At 57.9% G+C, this 23,643-nt stretch overlaps 1 protein-coding gene across 5 annotated transcripts in view; it reads right to left on the bottom strand.

The window, feature by feature from the left end:
- Positions 1-54: 54 nt before the first annotated feature.
- LINGO1 (leucine rich repeat and Ig domain containing 1) overlaps positions 55-23,643 on the bottom strand; it is an 87,214-nt gene continuing 63,625 nt past the window's right edge. For 2 of the 5 annotated variants that reach the window (XM_052672528.1, XM_052672530.1), the window contains exon 3: positions 55-1,996. In XM_052672528.1, coding sequence (XP_052528488.1) covers positions 143-1,984 — 1,842 coding nt within the window. In that variant the 5' untranslated portion in view covers positions 1,985-1,996 and the 3' untranslated portion in view covers positions 55-142. Of the gene's footprint in view, positions 1,997-9,580; positions 9,606-10,125; positions 10,184-10,391; positions 10,567-23,643 lie in introns of those variants that run through there. The other 3 variants (XM_052672526.1, XM_052672527.1, XM_052672529.1) reach the window with 3 other exon arrangements.

A 23,643-nucleotide genomic window follows, 5' to 3' on the forward strand; every position in this document is an offset into this window, starting at 1 on the left:
ATGTTTTTAAATTATTTTTTTATTTGTTCATATGTTCTCTTTAAAAAAAAAAAAAAAAAAAAAACCGAAACAAAACAAAAAACAACAACCAAAAAAAAAAAAAAAAAAACCCAACCAAAACTATTTGCAAATTGTTGCCTGGTTAAATCATTTTCATATTGAATTTGCGCGGTGCGTCGGCAGAGCTGATGCCTGCGTCAGACTTGCGTGGCACGTACTCGATTTCAATGTTGTGCTTGGTGTTGCCTTTCCCCCGGCTCCACAGGAAGAGGAGCACCAGACAGAAGAGCACGACGCCCAGGAAAGAAATGAAGCCCATGGTGGTGGCGATGATGAGAGTCTTGATGTCAAAGGGAAAAGGCACGGTGGCACGTGTGCTGTTGGCATCGCTCTCGTTGGGCTGGTTGGAGATGAACGCGAAGGTCTTGTTGGGCTGGTGGGGCCAGTCTGGGGAGTAGCTGCGCACGTGCAGGTGGGCCAGCATGGTGTCGTTGCCACCCGCGTTGCTGGCAATGCATAGGTAGGTGCCGTTGTCCTGGATCTGAGCGTAGCGCACCTCCAGCGTGCCGTCAGGGAAGACAGTGAGCCGCCCGTTGGTTTTGGTCGAGATGAGGTGCTTCCGGGGAGAAAGCCACATGATGGCGGGTGGCGGATCCCCGTCTGCCCGACAGACAAAATGCACCGTGTGGCCTTCGTCCACAAAGATCTGCTGAGGTTTGCGGTCCCGTATCCGAGCCCGGCGGCAGGTGAAGTAGTTGGGCAGGAGGACGTCAGGGAAGTCTTTGAACTCCTTGCCCTGGACGAACTCGGGGGTAGAGCAGGTGGGCTGCTGCTTATTGAAGTTCAACCTCCATCGCCGTCGGAAAACCCACAGCAGCCGACAGTCGCAGGCTAAGGGGTTGTTGTCGAGGATGAGCGTCTCCAGGTTGCCCACCGAGTGGAAGGCCGACTCTTCCAGAGTGGTCAGCAAGTTTCCTGACACGTTCAGGATGCGCAGGTAATTGAGGCCGCGGAAGGCAAAGGGCTCGACCGTGTTGAGCTGCCCTCCCACCAGCTGGATCTCCTGCAGCCTGAGCAGGTCATGGAGCATGGAGCCCTCGATGGTGACAATGGGGTTGTAGGACAGGTTCAGGAAGCGGAGGTAAACCAAGTGCCTCACCGACACGTACGGGATGGACGTCAGGTTGCAGTGAGTGATGGACAAGGAGGTCAGGTTCAACCCGTACAGGCAGTTGGATGTCATGGTATCCAAGTAGGGCCAGTGTGAGATCTCGAGGACCTTAAGCCTGTACAGCCTCTTGAATGAGTAATCCCGGATGGCGTTGATGTTCAGGTGGCGCAGCCGCAGCACAATCAGGCCGTGCAGGTGAGACAGGGCCTCTGTGGGGATGGAGGTCAGGTTGCATTTCTCCAGGGTCAGCTGCTCCAGGCTGTTGAGGCCGCTGAAGGCCCGGTGGGAAATGTAGACAAGGTCGTTGTCCCCTACCTCCAAAGACTTCAGGTTGTACAAGTCCTGGAACATGTAGTCTAGGAGGATCACAATTTTGTTCTCACTAATGTCTAGCTTGGTAAGATTGCTGAGTCCAGTAAACACCCCCAAGGGGATCAGCTTGAGTCTGTTACTCCTGAGCCCCAGCGTCCTGAGGTTGAAGAGGTTGTTGAAAGCCCCAGGTTCAATGGCACTGATAATGTTCTCGTTTAGCTCCAGCTCTTCAAGGTGAGGGTAGTTGGCAAATTCATCCTGGTTGAGCGTCTTGATGCGGTTCTTACCCAAGTCTAGCTGCCTGGTCTCCGTCGGGATCCCCTCCGGGACGACCATGAATCGCTTCCGATGGCACAGCACAGCACGCTCCTGGGCAGAGCACTCGCAGCGCGGAGGGCAGCCCGTGGCAGAGCCGGACAGGATGGATCCCAGCATCAGGAGGAGAATTGGCTGCCAGCAGGCCAGGATTGGGCTGCGCATACTCGCCTCCCCAGCTAACATCCTATCTCTCACCTGCAAAACACAGGGCAGAGAAAGAGAAAAGGTAGAGGTGAGCAAACACGAGGAAGGCGGTTTACCGTCCCGGTAGAGGTGACATTATCTGCCACCTAACACGGTGAGAACTCTGTTGGCACTTTGATTTCAGAATCCTCAAAAAGTACCAGATGAGACACTGGTCAGTGGCCGGTGTGAGGCTGGAACACAGCAGGGATCACCACACACTAAGACAACGGGAAGGCTTCTCACACACGGGCAAGAGATGGCACACCATGTCAGGGAGCTGTTGTGAGCACACAGCTAACACACTGGGTGTGCTCTGCATGCTCCTATATAGAGGTGCATGCCCCTACACATCGTTTGTGCACCTCTAAGACATCAGGAGCACTTTGCAAGCCCTTACACAGCAGCTGTTACACACGTGCCTCTGACACTGGGTGTGCTTTGTGTGCCTCTATATAGGGACTGCTCTGTGTGTGTCTCTAAGATACTGGGCACACTCACTGCCGCTGTTAGAGACCATAGAGCTCTTGCCTCTAACACACTGGGTATCCTTTGCACATCCCCGGATAGGGACTCCTCTGAGGCACTTTGTGCAGCCTGATAGAGGGGCTCCTACACCCCCCCTAAGACACTGGGTGTGTTTTGTGTGCCCCTATACAGGGGCTATTGAGCTCTTGTCTCTAAGACACTGAGTGCACTTTGCACGCAGCTACATAGGGGCCATCATATCTATCTCTAAGACAGAAGGTGTGATTTGAGTGTCCCTACATGGGGCCATTGTGCAAGTGCATCTAAGACACTGGGGGTCTTGTAAGAGGCCAGCTCCCCTTATGCACTGGGACTCTGCAGATTGTGGCTGCATAGGAAATTTGTGCTTCATCGGGTACAGCATCCCTCGGTGATGATCTCAAAACACAGCTTGTGGTCAGCCAACTTCAGGGCTGCATTCCTCCAGGCTCACCATTTCCTGGTTCCAGGCCTTCTGTGAGGCCCTCTGCTGCCTGTCCTGGGAGCACTGGTGGCCTTCCCTGGACACTGTATGGGCAGCTCCTGTCCAGGATTGGGACAGAAAGGAGTTCTCCCTCACTGCCTCCATGGCATTCCTTCCCTTATTGTGTAAGCTGCTATGAGGAATCAAATCATATTAATGTTACAAATGAGATGAGCAGCTACTCTGGACTTTGTTTATATCTATTGTTATGTGTACGCTCTGCATCGCTTCTACCAACGCTATTTATGTCTATTGCTGCATTGCTTTATATCCCTCATTACATGCACTGTCCATTACTTTCCCTACTGCAGCACTATTTATGGGCCTGGTATACATTCTGTGCGTTACTTTAATTGTGTCTGTTTATATGCATCATTTCATAGAGCTAGATGGCATAAGTATAACTTTTGATGCAGAAAAATAAATTCAGCATTTCTTTGCAAGGTTAAGGTTTCAGGATGAGCGATCCTGGACGGGCATAAAACCATCCACCAGCACCATCTTGGAGCCCAGCAGGCTTTGGCATGGCAGGCTGAGCTCCGGCTGGGCTGTGTGCTGTGGAATCCTCCATGGCTCCATTGGGCCATGCAGTAGGTGCAGCCCTTCCAGGCATGCCACAAGGCAGACCCTGAACCCTGCCTGACCTTGCAGCACCTGAACCCCCACTCCAAGTGCTCAGTTGGGATCGGGGCTGATGGCTACGATGCACGAGCTGGTACCAGCTGGGGAGCACTGCAGCCCTCGGGCACCAACATAGAAAGGGAATCGATAAGAAGGGAGCAGCTGCCGGAATCACTAGCATCACACAAATATCAAATCAGTGCAAACCAAAGGAAAAAATAGTGCCCAGAGACATGGCATCCAGCACTCACCCTCGCCACCCGCTGCCTGGGGACGGGGAGCTCGGAGGCACAGCCCCATCTGGGGGAGAGCTGCCGAGGGGCACAGATGGCCCATGGGCACGGTGCTAAATGCGGCAGTACCCGCTGAGCTGGGAGGAAAGATGCTATTCTGGGGCCAGGCTGCTGACGTGAGCGGGGCGTGCTGCTGTGACGGACACAGGAGGAACATCCCCAGAGAAACCAACCCTGGGATGTCACCGAGGAGCCCCACCGTGCGCCTGGGCTCAACCCCAAGGTGCTGCTCCCTCCCCGCCCCAGCCGTGCCGTGCTTGCTGCCCGCAGGGTGCCCAGCACTGGGACTGGAGCTGCACCATGCAATCTGCTGCGCCGACAGCAAACGAGCGGCAAAACCCCTGCGTCAGCGCTAAGCCCACCTGGCATTCATAAATTACAGCGCGTGAGACGTTCACCCTTGAACCAGATGCTTTCGAGAGCATCAAGCGACACAGGCAATCGAGGACGAAGCGAGCCAAATCCCTGGGGCCCCACAGTGCATGGGGCCAAAGCAGGGCTGGGGGGCACGGCTGAGTGTGGGGCTGTGGCTATAGGTGTGGGCAGGGGGTCAGCCCCCAGCTCAACCCCTCCTCTGTACCACCGCCTTTGCACGGAGCTTCTGGGATGCAGCTCCCGGAGTCGGCGCTCTCCTCGAAGCTGCTCCGGCTAAATCAAGCTTTATTGAACTTGACTACATTTTAGAGATAAAGACTCCAGGTTTACAAATAAATATTTAACAACCTTTCCCGCTGCTAGAAGAGTTGCTTAGCCAGACCCTGGGCTCTGCACTAAGTGTTCCTGTAGCTATCTGCAAAGCAGCAAAACAAAGGGAGAAGCTTTAATTTGCCAAACACATTCGTGCCCATTTCCGCCTCTCTCCATCACTCCCTCTGCGCCCAGTGCACATTCATGGCCTCTTTCCTCCATCTCCCCGCTCCCACCCCAGGTGGGGTGGCACCGTCTCCCCGCTTGGGAATGCGCAGCGCTCCGGGAGGTTGCACAGAAGGATCTCTGAGCTGCAGGATCTGCTTTCAGCTGCTCCGAGATGGAGCCTGGAATAGGTGCGCCGCAACCTGATCTGCCGTGGCAGTTGCTCCGGGGCTGTAAAAGAGCACGAAGAAGTATCAAGATGTAAATCCCCTTCCGGCACCAACATGGCCTGGCTGGCACCAGGTACCCACAGCTCCCAGCCCATGGGACTGCTGTGCAAAGGGCTTCCCCATGGCTATGGCTCTTCCTCCCAAAGTGCAGCAGTCCCATTGCCCCGGGGAGGTAAGTCAGCAGGGTGCTGGCAAGGAGATCCCATCAGCTCCGTGGTTCTGCTGAAGCCCTCTGGCTGAGATCACAGCTGTGCAGAGCTGCTCACCCTCCTTACACCTTTGCTCCCTCGTTTTTCAAGGTTTTTTTCTCTCTTTGGCTGCACATGCTTCAGTGACCCATCAGCAAAGAAAACATCCTGACAAGTGATCAATAAGTAATTGCAAAGGCAGCTGTGGATGCCTCGGGTGCAGAGCCCTGAGCTAGCAGGAGATAAATGAGCATGGGAAGGTGCAGCATACCGTGGAGCTCAGGCTGAGAGCCAGCCTTGCTCCATGCACACCGAACTGCTGCAGCCAAGGGCTGCCCGCAGCTGAGCAGTGCCTGTAGGGCTGTGTCTGCTGGGGGATGTCCCCTGAGGGTCTGCCTTGGGAGCAAGTGCCCTGGAGATGTTTCAAGCTTGGGTCATCAGGAGAGCAGGAGGTGGACTGTGAAGGATCACAGAACTATTAGGGTTGGCAGAGGCCTTCAAGATCATCTTGTCCAACCCCAACTCATCCCACCATGCACACTGCCCACATCCGTCAGTGCCACATCTCCACGAACCTGGAACACCTCCAGGAATTGTGACTGCACCACCTCTATGGACAGCCTGCGCCACTGTTTCACAACTCTTTCAGAGAAGTTCCTCCTGATAATCCAACCTGTCCGTCCCCTGGCACAGCTCGAGGCCATCACCTCTCATCCTATCGCCGTTACCTGGAGCAGAGGCCGACCCCCACCTCACCACAACCTCCTGTCAGGGAGTTGGAGAGGGCAGTCAGGTTTGCCCTGAGCCGCCTCTTCTCCACGCTGACCCATCCCAGCTCCCTCAGCAGCTCCCCATCACACTTGTGCTCCGGACCCCTCACAGCTCTGCTGCCCATCTCTGGACACGCTGCAGGGCTTTGATGTCTTTCTGGCAGTGAGGGGCCCAACACAGCACTCAACGTGCAGCGTCACCAGAGCCCACTACAGAGGGACGATCACCTCCCCAGTCCAAGGACATGCACCAGCTGTCCAAATGGGGCTTCTCATTTTATTTATGGCAGCAAGCCTCCCCTCTGAGACACCCACCTCTGGGGACATGGGCTGCTGGAGGCACTCAGCACGAGGCACCCAGCTCAGTGAGCACCAAGCACTGGGCCAGAGCGGAACTGAAGGGCTGTACAGAGCTTTGTGCTTCCCTTCATGTAGCTGTGGAAAGGGGATGGAAAAAGCCTCCTCGACTATGGAAACATGTGCACCGGAACGACGAAGGAGCATCTCCTGGGAGAGGCGCCAGGGTCACGCTGACATTGGGAAGGCAGTGCTCACCTCGCCGTGCCCTTATGGGACAGAGGCAGCTGCTGCAGCCCATCCACAATCCCCTCTGTGCTGTGGGCTCAGGGCAGCATGCCCTCCCATGCAGCCTGGGCTGTGACTTGCTGTGCAGAGTCTGGGTCCCCCACCCCTGCATCCCAGCCCTGCTCTGAGGTGAAGCCCTGGATGGAGGCACCGATGCTGCGCAGCCGCAGCAGGTGGGGACCAGGCTCATCCCAGCCTCACGGAGCGATGCTGCTGCTGGAGACTGTGGGCACATCCATTACGTTACATTTAAGGTCAGCCCGTACTCACAGCACCGCTTCTGTTCCCACGCTTTATCCTAAAATACACCCACAACCAGCGCAATGCCCTACAAAAAGGCTGATCCGGAGCACTGCGTCGTTCCCCGGAAACCTTTAGGATAACAGCAAGAGGACTTCAGAGGACACAGCTCCAGGGAAGCTGCCGATTTACCTCTGGCTGGGACCGGCCCTGGTATAATCACACTGCTGCCCCAAATGAGTGGCCTCACAGCCCTTTGGAAGGGGCTGACCACAGAGCAGGGGAGCATCGCTGTGCCCCCTGTCTGCCTCCTGCCCAGAGCCTTCCTGTGAGTCACATCTCCACCTGTCCCAATTATTGCTTCCTTCACACAATAACGAATACAGCGCTGCAGGAATGTCCAGAAGGAGAGAAACGGAGAAAAAAAGGCAGTGAAGGAAAGCACGAGTGATGGTGAACACAGAGATTTCTCTTCCCAGCCCGGCTTTCTTTGTGATGATTTCACACGTAGAATTCCTTTTTCTTTCCCCTTTCTTGCTTGTTTGATTTCTGCATTATTTATGGCTTGTCTTCAGGGCCTCTATTTGTTGTTATTATTTCATCCAACAATGAAACACATTAGATACAAACAAAGAGCACAGAGCCACAGCGGAGCCCCGTCCTACACTGCTGGATGGGGCCGGCCTGTGCACCCCCAGCCTGACCCCTCGGCTGCAGGGTGCCATGGGATGGGATGGCAGGAGCAGGGCTGTCCCCACGGCAGAGCAGGGCTGTCCCCACGGCACAGAGCTCCCTTCAGCACGGTGCTGCGCGGTGCTTTGGTTTTGTTCCGCCTGAGCTGAAAAGCGATGCTTTCCACCCTTTCCTCCTCCTCCCCAGCGGTGGTGATAATAACACAGAGGCTGCACTCTGGGCTGTATGTGAGAACAAAAGTAATCACGTGGAAACACAGCGCATGGAAATTAAATCGGAAATGCAAGGCCTGGGTTTCCATTTCGGTTCGGCTTCTGTATCGTTTCCCATTGAAAAGGATAAACAGAGTGAGAGCCAATCAGCCTAATGGCAGCACCTAATGGCAGCACAATTCCATGTTTCCCGAAGCAAATTGCAGCTCCGGCCCAGGGCCCAGCAGCAGCTCTGTGGGATGGCCATGGCACGGCACGGCCCGTGGGCAGGGAGGGGTTCCTGCAGCACCCAGCGTGCCCATGTGGGAGGAGGAGCACCCAGCAGCTGTGCACGTGCCCGGGCTCTGCCCCTCGCCCCCCGGGTGCCTCTGGCTCCACATGGGTTGTTATCCATTTCACACTCGACATCTCCAATCTCAACAATGAGCTGGAAGAATGGATTGCGCCAAAATATTTCTGCTTCTCTCTCCGGTGAGAATTCCCCATCGGAGACCAATCCAATTAAGGTGCTGGTTATGAAATTAACCGTAATTACAAGAGCGATATTTAACGTTTTGCATTCTGATGAAGAAACGGAACGGAAACGATAAAGAAAAAAAGAAAACAAGAAACCAATCCATTATAACTGTGGGTCCTAGCAAGATAAGTCAGAGCAGCGTGGGGCAGTGGGAGGGCTGGGGCTGGGCTGTACTGTGGGGGGGAACAGTGCCTGCCTATCCCCAAAGCATGGCACCGACCCCACTGGACAGCATATCCGGACCCCATCAGGCTGCTGGAAACGTGGGCAGGGAAAGCAGGGCGGCCCCAAGGCAGGATAAGGGTGCAGCCCCAGCAGCACGCAGAGCAGGGGCACGTGGCAGTGGCACGGAATGCTCTGCGTGCGGCCGTTCCCCTCCACAGCTCCAATTTCTGCTCCCCCAGGTGGGGAGAGAGAGAGGGTATGGGGAAAAATGGGCTTGGAAGGAAATTGAGGGCACGGCCTTCGGTTTGCTTCTCCCTTTATTTTTCTTGGGTTGTTTGATTTGAGTTAAGCATCCCCAGCTCGCTGCTCTCCCCCCACTGGAGCCACGACAGCCCTCTGCCCACGCAAAGCCATTCCTGCTCTGCCAGGACAGACCCCACCAGCACCAATGTGGTGCAGGGCACCATGCCTGCATCCTGTGCCACCAGGAGGGCTGCCATACAAACCAGCAGCACACCCTGCCTACCCCATGCATCCATCAGTCCTCGCTGGGCAACGATGAGCTCCGTTTGCTTGGGAATCCAGCAACTGTAATTACGCTGCAATTACAGTGTGATTGTGGCGATATTATAAAGTGATTTATCAAGCCCTGAAATGAAAGCTCACGTCAGTGGGTTTTACACTTGTTACGTGCAGCGAGCGGCACAAACTTTGGCATCCTTATGGCAACTGTCTTAAGCGGGAAAGCAGAGGAACAGTAAGTCATTCCATCGTGCCGTTCACCTTCCGGTGACATGAAGCAGTGGTAATTAGCGGTATCGCGGAGTAATTGCGTTACAGGTGTGCAATAGCAGCTATGTTAAGGAGGTGTAACCACCTGCTTTGTAATGAATCCCCCCAGCCAAGCGCCCGGGCAGCGCAGCCCTTCCCACAACTCCTGCTGCACCGCCCTCCGCCCGCCCGAGCCCCGTGCGAGCCCCCGAGCGGTGCCACAGCCCCGGGCACCTCACCGGGACGGGAACCCCACGGTGCTCTTCACGGGGCCTCTGCGGCTGCCGGGGGAGCTGCAGGGAGGGCCGTGTGCTGGGGAATCGGCTGCGTGGACACCGCTAGGTTGGGGGCACGCGGGGGGTGCCGTTGAGCCCGCAGCGAGGAAAGCCGCTCGCACGGAGCCCGCAGGCGTTTGCCGCACGTCCCTCCCTCCCGGCAGAAACCCTTCAGCGGCATCAGCGCTCCCACCTCAGTCCGGAGGTGGCACCTCCGCCGCACGGCTGCCTCGCACTCCGGGCTATCCGCGCTCGGCGAGGCGCAAGGTGAAAAATCCGATCATCCGCGGACAGCAGCGGAGCAACAAGCGGCGGCCGGGGGGGGTCGGGGCAGCCCTCGTGCCCTCCTGCCCCGAGAGCCCCTTCACCATTAACCCCTTCTCCTGCCGGGCGCAAACCGAGGGCGAAGCGCTGTCAGAATTCCCCTCCCGCCGCCGCCTCTCCCTCTCCAATTAGGAGCCCGGGCACGGGGACCCTTCAGCGCCCCGGATTCCCTCAGACCTCCCACCCGCCGGCACCTCCCCGCGGCCCCGCTGGCCGTCCCTGAGCCCAATGGTGACGGAGGGCTCAGCGATACTCCCTGGCCCCCTCCCGCGGGCCGCTCCCCGGGGCCGGGCGGCGCGTCCCTGCCTATCTCCGCCCGGGGCCGGGCGCAGCCGTGGGGCGATTTTCCCCGGCCCCGGATGGCAACGCTGGGGCCGCCGCCTGGCTGGGAGCGCTGCCCCGGCCGTACCCCACCTGCATGTGTAATCCGCTGCCCGGCGGCTCGGCTCCTCCATCCGGGGAGCGGGAGGGCTGCCCCTCGAGATGCGGCTGCGGGCAGGGCGGGGCGGGGGCCGGGGGAGCAGCGAGGAGGGCTGCCGGCAGGAGAGGGGTGGCGGGGGCGGCCACCGGCGGGGCCCGGGGTTCGCGTCCACCCCCCTCCATCCGCCCCCCCCGGCCCGACAGCCCCGCTCCCCGCTCGCCCCGCGCCCGCTCCCTCCCGGCATCGCCTCCGCGCTTACCTGCATCTCATCCTCGCCGGCGATCTCCTTCGGTCAGAAATGGCATCTCCCCCGGCCCCCACCCCCTCCGCCAAAATCTCCACCTGCAGTAACGCAGCTCCCCCTCTCCGCAGCGGCCGCACGGGAAGGCGGCGGCTCTCCCGGCTCGCGGGTCCGCCCGGCTCCGGCCGCCCCCGGCTCCGCTCCGGCACGGGGAGCTGCGGGGCCGCCCTAGGGACGTACCGCGGCCGGCGGCCTCTCCTCCGCGCCCGGCGCCGTGCTGCGGGGCGGCGGCATGGCCCCGCCGGAGGCTGCCACGGCCCGGGCTCCGGCTCTGCTTCGGCGCGGCCGGGCTGGGGCTGGGGCTGCAGCCGGAGCCGGAGCAGCCGCCGCCGCCGCGCCGGCCCCCGCCTCCCCTCCGGGAGGAGCCGCCGGCGGGCGCGGGGCGGTGCGCCGGAGCCGAGCGGGTCGGTGCGGAGCCGCCGCCAGTCCCCTCCTCCCGCCGCCTCCCCCGCGCCGAGGGGCGGTGGGTTCGGGGCTGCGGGAGCGCCGTGCGGGGAGCGGCGCCCCCAGGGGCCGGGGCCGCGCGTCGCCTCTGCCCGGCGCCCCGCTCCTCTCTCCTCGCCGCAGCCCGGCGCCGGGGCGGGAGGACGGGACGATGGGCCGGGGGAGCTGCGCGGGCGCGGGGCTGAGCGCTGCCGATCCCCACGGGCCGGCGCCGAGCTCACGCTGAGCCCTCAGCTCTGCGGGCAGCGGGCAGCACCCGGCGCTCCCCGCTGTGCCCGCCGCGTCAACCCTGCCCCGGTGGGTGCCGATTTATCGAGCGGCATCGGCCCCTCTTCTATCGAAGATATCCCTGGTGATAGTGAGCACCGACTTTGCTCCCGATGTGCTCCTTCCCCTCCCGCCTCCTGTCAGCTGGGCTGCCCGGTAGGTCCCGCATGGCCAAGCTGGGTGAGAGGCGGCTGTTCCAGGAGCCCAGAGCCGGGCCTTCGGCGTGGGTCTGGGCATGGGTCTGGGCATCCCGCACTGAGCCCCGGGAGCCTTCCCTCGGGCGGCCCTAAAGCCCGTGGGAGCTTTTGAGGAAGAGGAAGGCTTGGCCTTCCTCCACGAGCCATTAACTGAGCGCAGGGGTGGGGATTCCCAGGCGCCCTCCGTGGGCCGCGTGCCCGGCAGCCATCCATCCCTTGGGGACGGCGTTGGGGCAAACCCCGTGCTGCTGCTCCCCCTGGGCCTGCAGAGCAGCAGCGATCCTCCCGCTCCGAGCAGCACGGGAACAAACAAGGGGTGGGCACCGCCAGCTCGCCCGCTGCAGCTGAATCAGCCGGCAGTGCCGCTGCCCACCCGCCGGCTGCCGGCTCCTGGCACACGAGGAGCGCAGCGCAGCGCAGCCCCTCGGTGCAGCTCAGGCCTTCCCTCGCGCAGATCGATGCCTCCTATTATGACGGCTATTTCAGCGATGCCATCGATGTTAATAGCACTTCACCAACACAGACAAAGCCGGCGAGCTGAATGCATCCAGGAAGAAAAAACAGAGGACAAAAGACAGGCTAAGAGCGCCGAATGCTGTTTTCAGTTCTTTTCCCCCTCCCCCCCACACACACATCGTTAAAGCCCCACTAAAGTGCAGGGCGCTGCGCGTTCGCTAACAGCACTCCAGAATAATTCCTGGCATTGCCTGGTGCGTGAGAGGGGGACTTTGCCTTGGCCGTGCCGCACAGCCGCGGTGCTATGCGCTGCCGGGAAGCAGGGGGCCTCCCAACACCGCCTTTCCAACAGCCGTCCCCACCCCGTGGCACGCAAGGGACGAGGATGGAGCTTGGCGTGAGGGCATGGACAGCCCAGGGCCCTGGAGCCCGGTGTGTCCCCCCAACACGGCACCGGGGCCGAGCTGGCAGGAGGGGGACGGGTTGTCATCCCTCCCGTTATGATTATAGTTCCTTCTCTTTTCAGATTTTCACACTTTCTGCCGTAACGAGCTGAGCTGAGAAAATCCATGCAAATGCCAGGCGGAGATAAGATGCACCGCGCCTTGAAGCACCGCCAGCGTCGGCTCTGGGAGCACCACATCCACTGCCTGCCTCTCTGCACCGCTCCCACGGGGCGGGGGCTGCAATCCCCTGCTCCACGCCGTGCCCAGCACTATGCACACCATAGGGCTGCTTGGGCAGAAGCGTGCCCTGCCCACAGGTGCTCCCTTCCTTGGAGGTGGTGGCATTTTGGGATGTGTGTGGGGAGCGGGATGAGGAGCAAGGCGGGGATATTCCTGTCCCTCATCCCCACGGCCATCTGGCCGTGTGCTGGTGCCTCCTCGCAGCAGGCTGAATCAGTCCAGTGGCTTCTCATTACCAGCTGGAGGGAGTCCAAATTCTGCACGGTACGCCTGCACCCGAGTGAAACTGAGGGTGGTTATCAAGTGTTATCATAATGGTTTCTCTCCATGGCCTGCTGATGGACATGGAGCCAGAAGGCTCCCCAATCCCTTGCACTCCAAATCCTCCAACCTTCAGTCAGAACTGGAGCCCGACCCAAGGCCCAGCAGCTCTGCTGTGCGACAGGCTGTGGAAGGGCTCCATTCAGCTCTGGAGCTCATTGACACATATGCAGAAGGTATTAATAATATCGAGCATCTCCGCGCCTATTGTAGCCCTCATCCAGGAGATGAAAGATAATTTCTGGGACAAGGAAGTTATGACAGTGACAGCTTTTTAACAGCTTGGCACAAGAATAGGAGCAGCACAATGGGACAAAGCAATGATTAAAGCTCTCAGCACAAAGTAGAGAGGGCCAGGAGAGCACAGTGAGCACGAGGCGGGGGGGGAGAGGGGGAGACAGAGGAGTCGTGTCAAGAGCCAGCAGTGAAAGAAAGCTGAGGGGGGAGCGGTGCAAGGGAAGGGACAAATCCGGGGTCAGAGAGGTGGGGGAAGGAGCCCCTCAGCCCACGCTGGGATGGCGCTGGGCCCTGTGGCTGTGCCAGGCCCACGGTGGCATTTCTGACAACCCTGCACATGCACGCTCTCCCCTCCTGTACACCGCGCATGTAAACAGCCGCCTAGTGACATTTGCACGCCCAATTACACCTGTGTATCATTGATTTACATGCACAGTTGGAGAGCAATTAAAACACCGGAGCCTGCTTCGCACTTTCCCACGGCCACCACGGGGTGAGTTTTGGCCCCATCCCTCGGGCTCACACCTCTGCTGCTCCCCCCGGGTGAGCACAGAGCGCAGCACTGCTGTGTGCCCACGCTGTGCCGGGCAGTGCAGAGCTGTGCCCATGCCAGCACACCAGGCCCGGCCATCACCCTCGCAGCACATGGATGCTCAGCCCCGGGCAGCATTGCCTGGCACCTTCCCAAAAGGGATTAAAGGCAGGGAGTGAGAAACATAAACGCTTGTGTAATTATGTGCAAAAAGGCCCTTAATAATTTATAGAGGGAGAGGGTAAATATCTCCATGTGTTATCCGAGTGTGGCTCCTTGTCCCGTTGGCTAATACCCAGCGTGCACGCATGGCAGCCTTTATCCGGGAGGCTGCTCTGCCCTTAATACCTGCCATAAATTATTGAATTTATAAAGAGGAAAGCAGGTGTCATGTCATTCCTACACACCGCTCATTCGTTACAGCTAACGAAGGTGGGGAGCAACGCTTTTCCACTCGCCTCGTCTTTCCCTTGTGGCTGCTGGCAGAGATGTGGCATAGTATGGGTATGGCAGCACCCCTGCCCTGGACAGATGGATGGACGGATAGATGGATGGACAAACGGATGGACGGATAGATGGATGGATGGACAGATGGCACTGCAAACACAGGGGGTGTGGACATGGAGCACCTTCCCGCGGGCGTGCAGCTGAGTCAGGCAGCACATGGTTGGGTGCAGGAAGGCAGTGAGCATCCAGCATCCTCCACACAGCCCCCGTGCAGCTCTGCCCCAGCCCCATGCCGTGGGCCAGGAGCCGTGCTGCAAGCAGCTGGCTCGGGGGCTCCGGGGGACGAGGCGCTTCGGAGCTGGGCCCCCACACACACCTCTCCAAATATAGCACGTGTGCATTGGAAAACAGACACGGCACTGGGGGGATGCGGGGAGCTACCCACAGCACCAGGCTGCTGGCTGCAGGGAGCTGTGTGATGGATGGGGGATCCCAAAGAACGGCTGCGGGGCCTCACAGGCACGGGAAGAGGGAGCTGAAACTATTGATAATCAATTAACTCCTTCAATTACAGGAGCCTAATGAGGTAGCACAAAGTCAGCTCTCATGAACATCAGTTTAATAGAGGCGGTTCCTCGGGGCGCTCCGTTTTGACTCAATCTTTACAGGGTAGGAAACACGATGAAAGTAGCAAGCAATTAGTGCCACATAACGAGCACCCGCTGCCGGCTCTGGGCGCAGGGTGGGCCATCTCCATTAGGGACAACAGTGCAGGGGGACGCAGTGCAGGGACTGGGGGCTGACAGCAGCTGCTGTGGTGGCAGAGCGGAGCTCTGAGCTCACGGTGCTGGGATGCTGCTGGATGCATCGCTTGCTGTTAGATGAAGTGAATGTCACAGGGCCCAGCTCTCCCCTACAGGCAGCTGTTTTTTCCTTTTTCGGTGATGGCAGCACAAGTGACAAAACGAATGTTACTGCCTGCCGGCCCTGGTGCCTCATCGGAAACCTGCTGGGGCACCGGGAAAGGGGAGGTGCTGGCGGAATGCTGCTCCTCGCGCTTAGCGCCAGCACCGGTAACCGCGCTGTGCCCAGCATGGAGACAAAACCACGGCAGGTGAGAGCGTGGCGACCCACTCCGTGCCCTGAGCTACTCCTCCAGCAGCCTGGCCAGAGGTGTGTGCTGGGGAAGGGCGGTGAAGGAGCACGGCGCTCTCCCTGCTGGGTAGCACGCTGCTGAGCACCTTGAGCCGGGCTGTCGGCGGTGCCGGCCCTCTGCAGACACAGCTCTGCACTGGCCGTGCTCAGGAGGGATTTGCATACTAAGGAGCCTCCAGCAGAGCGGAGGCAACCTAACATCTATTTCGGGTCTCAAAGCCAAAGACCATATTTCAAATCCACTAATCAGGTGAGAACACGGCAAACTCACGCAGCGAGGAGCTGGGGCTCATGGCAGCACCCCCTGCTCCACAGCCACATCCCCACAGGGACTCACAGCCCAGCAGCCGTCAGCATCCACCAGGATTCAGCTGCCAGGGGACTCCACACCCCTGTGGGGGCCAAACCCCACATTCCCACCCTGGGTCCATCTGCAGAGGCTCTCCCAGCAGTCACCCCCTGTGCTGCTCCCCAAAGGGGATGGGCAGAGGCAGAAGCTCGCTTCCTGAGCCCAGGTGCACCCTGCAGGCTGCCATGCCTCCAGCTGCTGAAGCCTCAGCCCTCCTGCTCTGAGGGTGGGAGCAGGCAGAGGGGTGGGAGAGCCCCAGTGCCTGTAGATGGGTAGGTGAGGGGTACAATGTGCGTGTACCCCCAGGGCAGATGGCCCCTATTGCTTGGTGACAGCAGGGAGTCATACAGTCAGAGTCATAGAATCATAGAAGGACTTGGATTGGAAGGGACCCCAAGGATCATCAAGTTCCAACCTCCCAACCACAGGCAGAGCCACCAGCCTCCATACCTGGTACTACACCAGGCTGCTCAGGGCTCCATCCAACCTGGCCTTGAACACCTCCAGAGATGGGGCACCCACAGCCTCTCTGGGCAGCTGTTCCAACACCTCACCACTCTCTCTGTGAAGAACTTCCCCAATATCCAATCTAAACCTTCCTTCCCTGAGCTTAAAACCTTTCCCCCTTTTCCTATCATTATCCACCGAGCAAAAAATTGATTGCCCTCTTGTTCATACAAGCCATCAGGAATGTGCAAGGCATTGGGTGAGAGCGAGGAGATATGGGTAGCTATAGAGCGGGACTCCACTGTGAGTTGCCCAGGGAGGTGGGTGCAGGCTGTGCTGCATGGGGATGTTCGAAGGACTGCTGCCATTAGCAGCCACACAGCTCTGGGCACTGAGATGATTCTGCCCCTTTCCTTGTTCAGTGAGCTTATTATAAGACCATCAGTGGATTAACCAAAATTCTTACGGTCCTGGAGCAGCACGTTTGTGGAGGCTCTGGGGCTGCAGAGGGGTTGTTCCATGTTCCCAGAGCATGCCTGCAGCTGGGCAGGCTGTGGGGGGCACACAGGAGGTGCAGAGCCCTGGCAGCAGCCACTCCCATCTGCCAAACTGGGGACACAGGTGACCAAACCTGGCACTGTGGCTGTCCCTTCCCAGCTGGGAGTGCTGCTCCAGCGAGCCCTGCCTTCCCCACAGCCCCCAGTCCCACAGCAGCCCACACTGCAGGGCTGCGCCGGTGCATTCAGCAGATCCTTCCCTCCCCACCCTGCAGCCTGACAGAACCCTGGTAGGTTCCCCCGAGAGCATGTGGTGAGACCCAGCGTGAAACAACGGCAGATAATTAAGGGATTTGAGCGGGGTATGGAGAAGAGCAGGGAGATTGCAACAGCCATAAATAGCTTGCCTTGCCGAGCTGCTTAACTCCTTGCTTGTTCTTGCCAAAGAGCGGACCCCAAAGGGATGGTGCCTGTGCGTGAGCAGGGGTGGAGAGTTCACCAGCGTATTTTTAAACCATTCAAGCTTTACTCAGGCTGGGTGATACGTTATTGTGTGCGTGTCACTTCAAGTCTCCAATGAATGAAGAAGAAAAAAAAAAAGAAAGCACCACTTTGTCTCCCTAAACTCCCACCCCTCTGCTCCTACCCAAATAGCATCAGGCTGGATCTGACAGGCGAACGGAACGCACCACGCTCCTTCAAAGCCATGTGCAATGCTCTCAGCTGCAGGAAGAGCCCAAGGGCAGCAGTGTGTCAGCTCTGAAAAGCACTGGGAATCCAGGCAGGGCAGCACAGATGTGTGCCCTGTGGAGATGGTGGCCTTCACATCATGGAATTATGGAATCCTTTGAGTTGGAAGAGATCATTGAAGGATATCTGGTCCACTTCCCACAGACACCAGCAGCACATCAGCTGCTCATAGCCCCCCAGCCTGACCTTGGTGGCTGCAGCCACGGGGCACCATCGTCTTTCTCGGTGTCCTGTGCCAGTACTCAGGTGCCTCATGAAGTGTTGGACCCCACAAGGTTCTCCCACTGCTCATCCTGTCTGGATCCCTCTGGATGGCATCCCATCCCTTGGGCATGTCACCACACCACACAGCTTGGTGTCATCTGCAAACTGCTGAGGGTGCCCTCCTTGCCACTGCCAGTGTCGTTGATGAAGAAATTAAAGAGCACCAGTGCCAGAGGGACACCACTCATCACTGCTCTCCACCCGGACACCGAGCCATTGACCACCACCCTCTGGGTACAATCTCACAGCCAGTTCTTCATCCACCCATCCATCCATCCACCCATCAAGTCCATCTTTCCAATTCAGACACAGATGCTGTGGGGAACTGTGTCAAAGGCCTTACTGAAGTCTGGGTAGATGAAACCAGTGGCTCTTCCCTTGCCCAATGATGAAGTTAAACTATTGTAGAAGGCCACATCACAGCGACACATCTTCCCCAGACCACAGGAATGCTGAAAATGGGTTTTGTGGCCCCAGATAAGATTTCTGACTCCTGCAGCCTCACACAGCAGGCCTAGATGCCTGCACGACACAGAGCCTGCAAGTCCCTGAGGCCATCGCTGTGCACACATGGGCCAGCCAGTAGCCAGGCGAGGTCCTTGGGGACCCCCTCACCATGAAACCTGGGCACGGGGAGGAGGTGTGTTTCACAATTGAACTGCCTGCTTTGACACCCCCAGCAGATCTGGGTGATGCTCGTGTTGGTACAGTTGGGTTCCTTTGCTCGCAGACCATTCGGCCACTCCTGCCATGAACGCTCACCATGAAGGATTAGAGAGGCCCGAGCGAGAACGAAGGGCTTTGTGCTAGAAATTGAAAGTTGATGGAGTGTATCATAGGAAAATGACAACAACCTACTGTACCTCGAAAGACAATTATTTTTCCCTCATTGAAAGTGATTGAATTTCTCCACACTACTGATGTCAACGCCAACAGCTCTCTTAAGGAAAGGCTCTTCCCCAGCTGCACACCTGGGTGCTCCTGACGCCTGCCCTCCCTCTCTACTCTGTTCCTTGCTCTTTGCAGGACACAGCCACCAGGAGAACTGCCTATGGGCACAAACACGTGCTTTTCCCTGCCCCATAGCTCCTGCAAGCTCAGGTCTGTCCCACCTGCTCCTCCAGACCATTCCTGAATATGCCTCAAGTGGAAATGACAGATTTGAATCATCCATCAGGGTTCCTGCGGCCCCTGCAGACCCCACCAGCCCTGCGGTGCCATGCCCGTGCCCATGCCTGTGCCCATGCCCATGTCATGCTGCAGGCAGGTGCATCCCAGCACTGCCCCAGTGGGGAAATGCGCCTGCGCCGGCTGTTTTCTGCCGCATATGTTGTGGGGGCTGAGAGCACATATGTCAGCTACACACACATCGACGCGTGTGTGCGTATATATATACACAGACATACATGAGGGAGACAATTATAGATACAGATTTACATATATAATCAACACCAGAAATCACTGCAGGGCTTGAAGGCAGCAAAACCAGCACAGGCAGCAGGAGATGGTTGCCTTCGTCCCTGCCCTTCCAGCTTGGTCCCATGGCCATGCCTGCTTTCCCAGCCCAGCTGGGAGGTGTTAGCTGCCCATTTCTGCACCCAGGGACCAAGGAGCCATCTGCCTGCACGCAGCCTATGTGCCGCACAGCAATGGAAGCAAGGGCTGCTCCGGGCAGCATTAATCTCTTCTGAAGGTGGCTGCCTAAAAAAGGTCAGATGAGTTTTGCCTGGTCGTGCCATTTCCCTCCTGCTGACTGCAAATGTCATCCAGCCAGCAGGCATGGGGCAGGCACCCACAGCAGGGACACGTGCAGAGGAATGGGGTGGTGGGGGCTGGGAGGCACCTCTGGGGGTCATCCAGCCCTGCAACCTCTGAAGCAGGTTCAGATGGAGCTTCCTATCAAGTTACAGGTTCACAGGATGGCTTGAGTTGGAAGGGAACTTCAGAGCTCATCCGGTTTCAGCCCCCTGCCATGAGCTGGCTGCCACCCACCAGACAAGGCTGCCTAGGGCCCTCTCTTGGGCACCTCCAGGGATGGGGCACCCACAGCTTCTCAGGGAGATGCTCCAGGTCCCTAGTCAGCTTTACGGCCCTCTGTTGGACCCTCTCCAGCAGTTCCCTGTCTTCCTTCAGCTGGGGAGCCCAGAACTGGTCACAGTGCTCCAGATGAGACCTCACAGGGACAGAGTAAAGGGGAGGATCACCTCCCTTGACCTGCTGGCGATGCTCTTTTTAATGCACCCCAGGGTTACCACTGGTCTTCTTGGCCACGAGGACACACTGCTGGCTCACAGCCGATCTGTTGGCCAACCAGGACACTCAGGTCCTACTCTGAAGATCTCCTTTCCAGCAAGTCAGCCCCTAACCTGTACTGATGTATGCATGTATTTCTCCCCTGGTGCAGAACCCTACACTTGCCCTTGTTGAACCTCATTGCATTCTTCTCTGCCCGATTCTACAGCCTGCCCAGGTCTCACTGAACAGCAGCACGGCCTTCTATGTCTCAGCTCTGTACCAGGTGTGTGAGCCCACTGCTGCCTGCTGGCTCACCCTGGTGCCAGGCACACCCACAGCAGGCAGCAGCGTGGGGCTGCAGGCGCACACACACTGGCTCAGGGCTCGAAAGCATGGGGTGCTGGTTCCAGCCACATGCAGGAACAAAATCTCCTCTCTTAGGCTGAATTTTGGGCTGGATAAAAACAGAAAGTGCTTACCCAACAGTGTGCAGCATTAGCTAATTGGCAACGAGTTGGCGGGTCTGTGCCAGAGTGGGATCGAACCTGAGCCTTCACAGCCCAGGACAGAGCTCTGTGTCTGCAGACCAGGGCCAGGGGCACCCTGCTGGTGTCAGGCTGCACTGCATCCATCAGTGCCCTGCACAGCCCTCAGCAGCTCTGGGCTTCCCACAGAGCCACAGCCAAGTGTGGTGTGAGGGCACACGGCTCGGGTGCTGGGAGTCAGCAACGCTCTGGCTGGGTAAGGAAACTTTCATTCATTATATCAGATAGCCCCGAGCAGCAGCAGCGAGCTGTAAAGCACTTCAGAGTTGACTCAATGTCACATTTAAGTGCTGGCTGCATCAGAATTCAGGATGCTTCAGAAAGGTTATGTAAACCATTACATCAAATCCTGGGAGAGTTATTAAGGTGAGCGGCAGAGCATGGGAGAATGGGTGATTATCTCACAGCAGCAATGTGGAGCCATGTGAGCAGTGTCCAGCTTAAGGATGTAACTCATTCTCCTTACAAGACTAATTTTGTTTCTCCTTAGTGCTTCGTAACAAAAAAAAAAACCAAAAATTATCTATTCTGGGAAAAAAGAAATGGTTACAGGGAGCCTCCAATTAATCAGGTGAAGTTCTGGGGAGATAAGGTTGAGAAAGAGAAGGATTCTCACTTTTGGAAGTTTTCAGCCCTCCCCCTTTTTGGAAGGTCATATTTAAAACTCTGTGCGCTCTGTTAACTCCCAGTCAGTTTTATCCATCTGAACTCGTGCCTTAGGGAAGGGTTTGTTTTGGAGTTATTTGCTGTGAACTCTCGAGACTCTCCAAAAGGCACGGCATCCCCGCAGAGCTCCAAGGACACGGGGCACCCGCAGGGCCAGCTGTGTTTCAGAGCCTGGAAGCGCCCCAGCTGGGTGGGCTGATGGACGAAGCCGGCAGCAGCGGAACACGAGCGCTGGGCTCGGCCCTCCAGCAGTGCTGCTGTCACCCCCTCTGGTGGGTTACGGATGCAGTACACACTGCTGGCATTTCAGCAACCGATTGTCACAGCGCTGCTCATCCTGCGGTCTGCAGTCACACCGGTGTCGAACACGGGGGCACTGACTCGTGCGGGTTCCAGCAGCGCCCGGTCGCCATCTGCATGACAGCCCTGGGGAGATGAGGCTTTCCCACGCCACAGTGCTGCTCCATCAATCCAACCAGCCCTGCACACGGCCAGAACCCCACCGTGGCCATGCCCTGTGAGCTCACCGAGGGGCAGAGGGGTCCCAGCCTTACGGCACTGCTGCTGGGACACCCCTGTGCTCCCGAGGCTGCGGGGGATCTGTGTGTGAGATGGGCACACAGGTCTTCTGTCCCCTTTCACTGACGGTAACGTTCCTTAAAGAAAAACTACAAAACAACCCCAACATGGGCTAATTAGCTAATGACATTATTTTGGCCTGATGTGCCATATAATTAAACAACTAATAAACGGCAAGAGCCCTGTGCTGCTGAGGCTCCTGAGTCAATACCGTGCTATTACCGCGGTGTAATTGAGTTTACAGAGAACCTCAGCGCAGGCGTCCCAGAGCCCATGCGAGGAGCAGCATTGAAATAGCCACCAGAGACCCACCTGCTGGATCAAGGAGAAAGACAGATCTTTTAATCTACAGAACCGCCTGAAGTCACACGCAGGGAAGAGAAGTTTGTGCTTTGCGCTGCGGTAAACGCGTTTGCTGGAGGAGGGTTCACGCGGCCCTGGGGAGGCTGCGCGTGCCAGAGCTTCTCCTCTGGCAGAAATGGGGTTAGGGAGGAGGGGATAGGATGGGACGTGGCCGCCCTCGCTGCTGCAGCAGTGCTTCCAGGAGGCAGCGCCGTGGTATGGTGTGCATTCCTTCACCCAAACGGAGCATTTGGGCCCTAAAGGGTTCAGACTTTGAAGATGCTGCACTGAAGTTGGATGCATCCCAGCGCTGACCCCGGCCCCACGCAGTGTGAGCGGGGGGCAACCGGCAAGCAGCAGGGCTGCGTTGAAACAGCAGCAAATCCACATGGAGAGGGCAGAGCAAGGTGCAGGAGGACACGTGAGCGGAGCGGCACAGAGGTCGGGGAGGAGGAGGAGGAGGCTGTGCGAAGGCTGCGCGGCGGCGGAGCTGCGCTGACAGTGAGAGGCAGCGCCTGTCGCGAGCGTGAGCCAGGCTCTGCCAACCCAAATAGCGAGCTGGCTGAAAACAAGATGTGCGGCCATGCGTCTTTGCTGTCAATCAGCAGCGTAGAGGGAGCGTGCCGTCACAGCTCCATCTCCATCTGAGACCTGCCGTGGTGCGCTTTGCTGGCACAGGGAGGGGGCACGTGGTGGCCTGAGCACGGATGGGAGGACAGGAACGTGCTCCATCCTTACAGCCAACCGGGGAAGTTCTCCCCCTGCCTCACCTCAGCTCACCCGCAGTCCCCTGTGCTGGGGCCGAGGAGCACCATCTGACATCCGCTGCCGCTGTGTGAGCTGTGGAGAGGTGCTTGTGTGGAGAGCAATTGCTGCACTCGAGAGTTACTCACCGCACTCTCCAGAGCCCTGCCGAGAGCACGGGGTGCACAGTGTGAACCTGAGTCTCCGGGCTCAGCCCTAGCATGCCACCGCTCACGGGAGGTGCAGCCATGGAAGGGCAGTGCCAAGGGGTACCCACACCCCATAACGCAGTATCGGCACCCCACAGCACCAGCACCCATCCCAAGAACCCAGCCCCATGTGAGCCATGAGTTCTGTCCTCCTGGCCGAGCTTTGCCACTCGTGCAGGGTTTAAGCAGCCCCATGTCTCCCCTTTTATTTCTCATTTCTATGCTGACATTTTAAAGGAAATTTGCTCTCCTCCTTGAAGTAGGGAAATCTGCGTTCAGAGAGTGCTCGGGCCCCAAACGCCAGGAAGATAAACATATTTGGACGTGTGATTTCACAGTTGCTATGCTGATAGCTTTCAGAGGCCGGGTCCTGTCCATCAATTACCCACAATGTGCATTCAGACGTGAGATGGGAGAACAACACCCGGCTCATTAGAAAGGAGGAGGTGAGCGCAGCAGGGCTGCTTCAGCACGGCAGCTCGTGCTCTAGGGGCAGCTGGAAGTTGTTTCCCCCACCACATCCCAGCCTACAGCACACAGACGTGCCCCAAATGTGGTGCTTGGCTGTGCTGGCAGCGACTGATGCTTGGGCACAGGGGCAGCCCACAGAGCAGGCTTTGCTCTGGAGACATTTAGAAGGGGATTTTTAGAGATACTCGGGCCCCTCTCTCCCCTCTGGCCTGCAGGAACTTGGGAGTGCTTTGCACACAAAAGAGTATTTGTCTAATAGATCATGTTGGAATGTGAGATGACATATCCAGGGCAGACTTTTGTATAAAGCAGAGTTTTAAAAGCAGAATTTTAACAGTCCTGGGGGGACTGGAGCATGTGGAAGATGCAG

This window comes from Tympanuchus pallidicinctus, unplaced genomic scaffold, assembly GCF_026119805.1.
Source record: "Tympanuchus pallidicinctus isolate F22 unplaced genomic scaffold, pur_lepc_1.0 scaffold12, whole genome shotgun sequence".
Classification (NCBI taxonomy): Eukaryota; Metazoa; Chordata; class Aves; order Galliformes; family Phasianidae; genus Tympanuchus; species Tympanuchus pallidicinctus.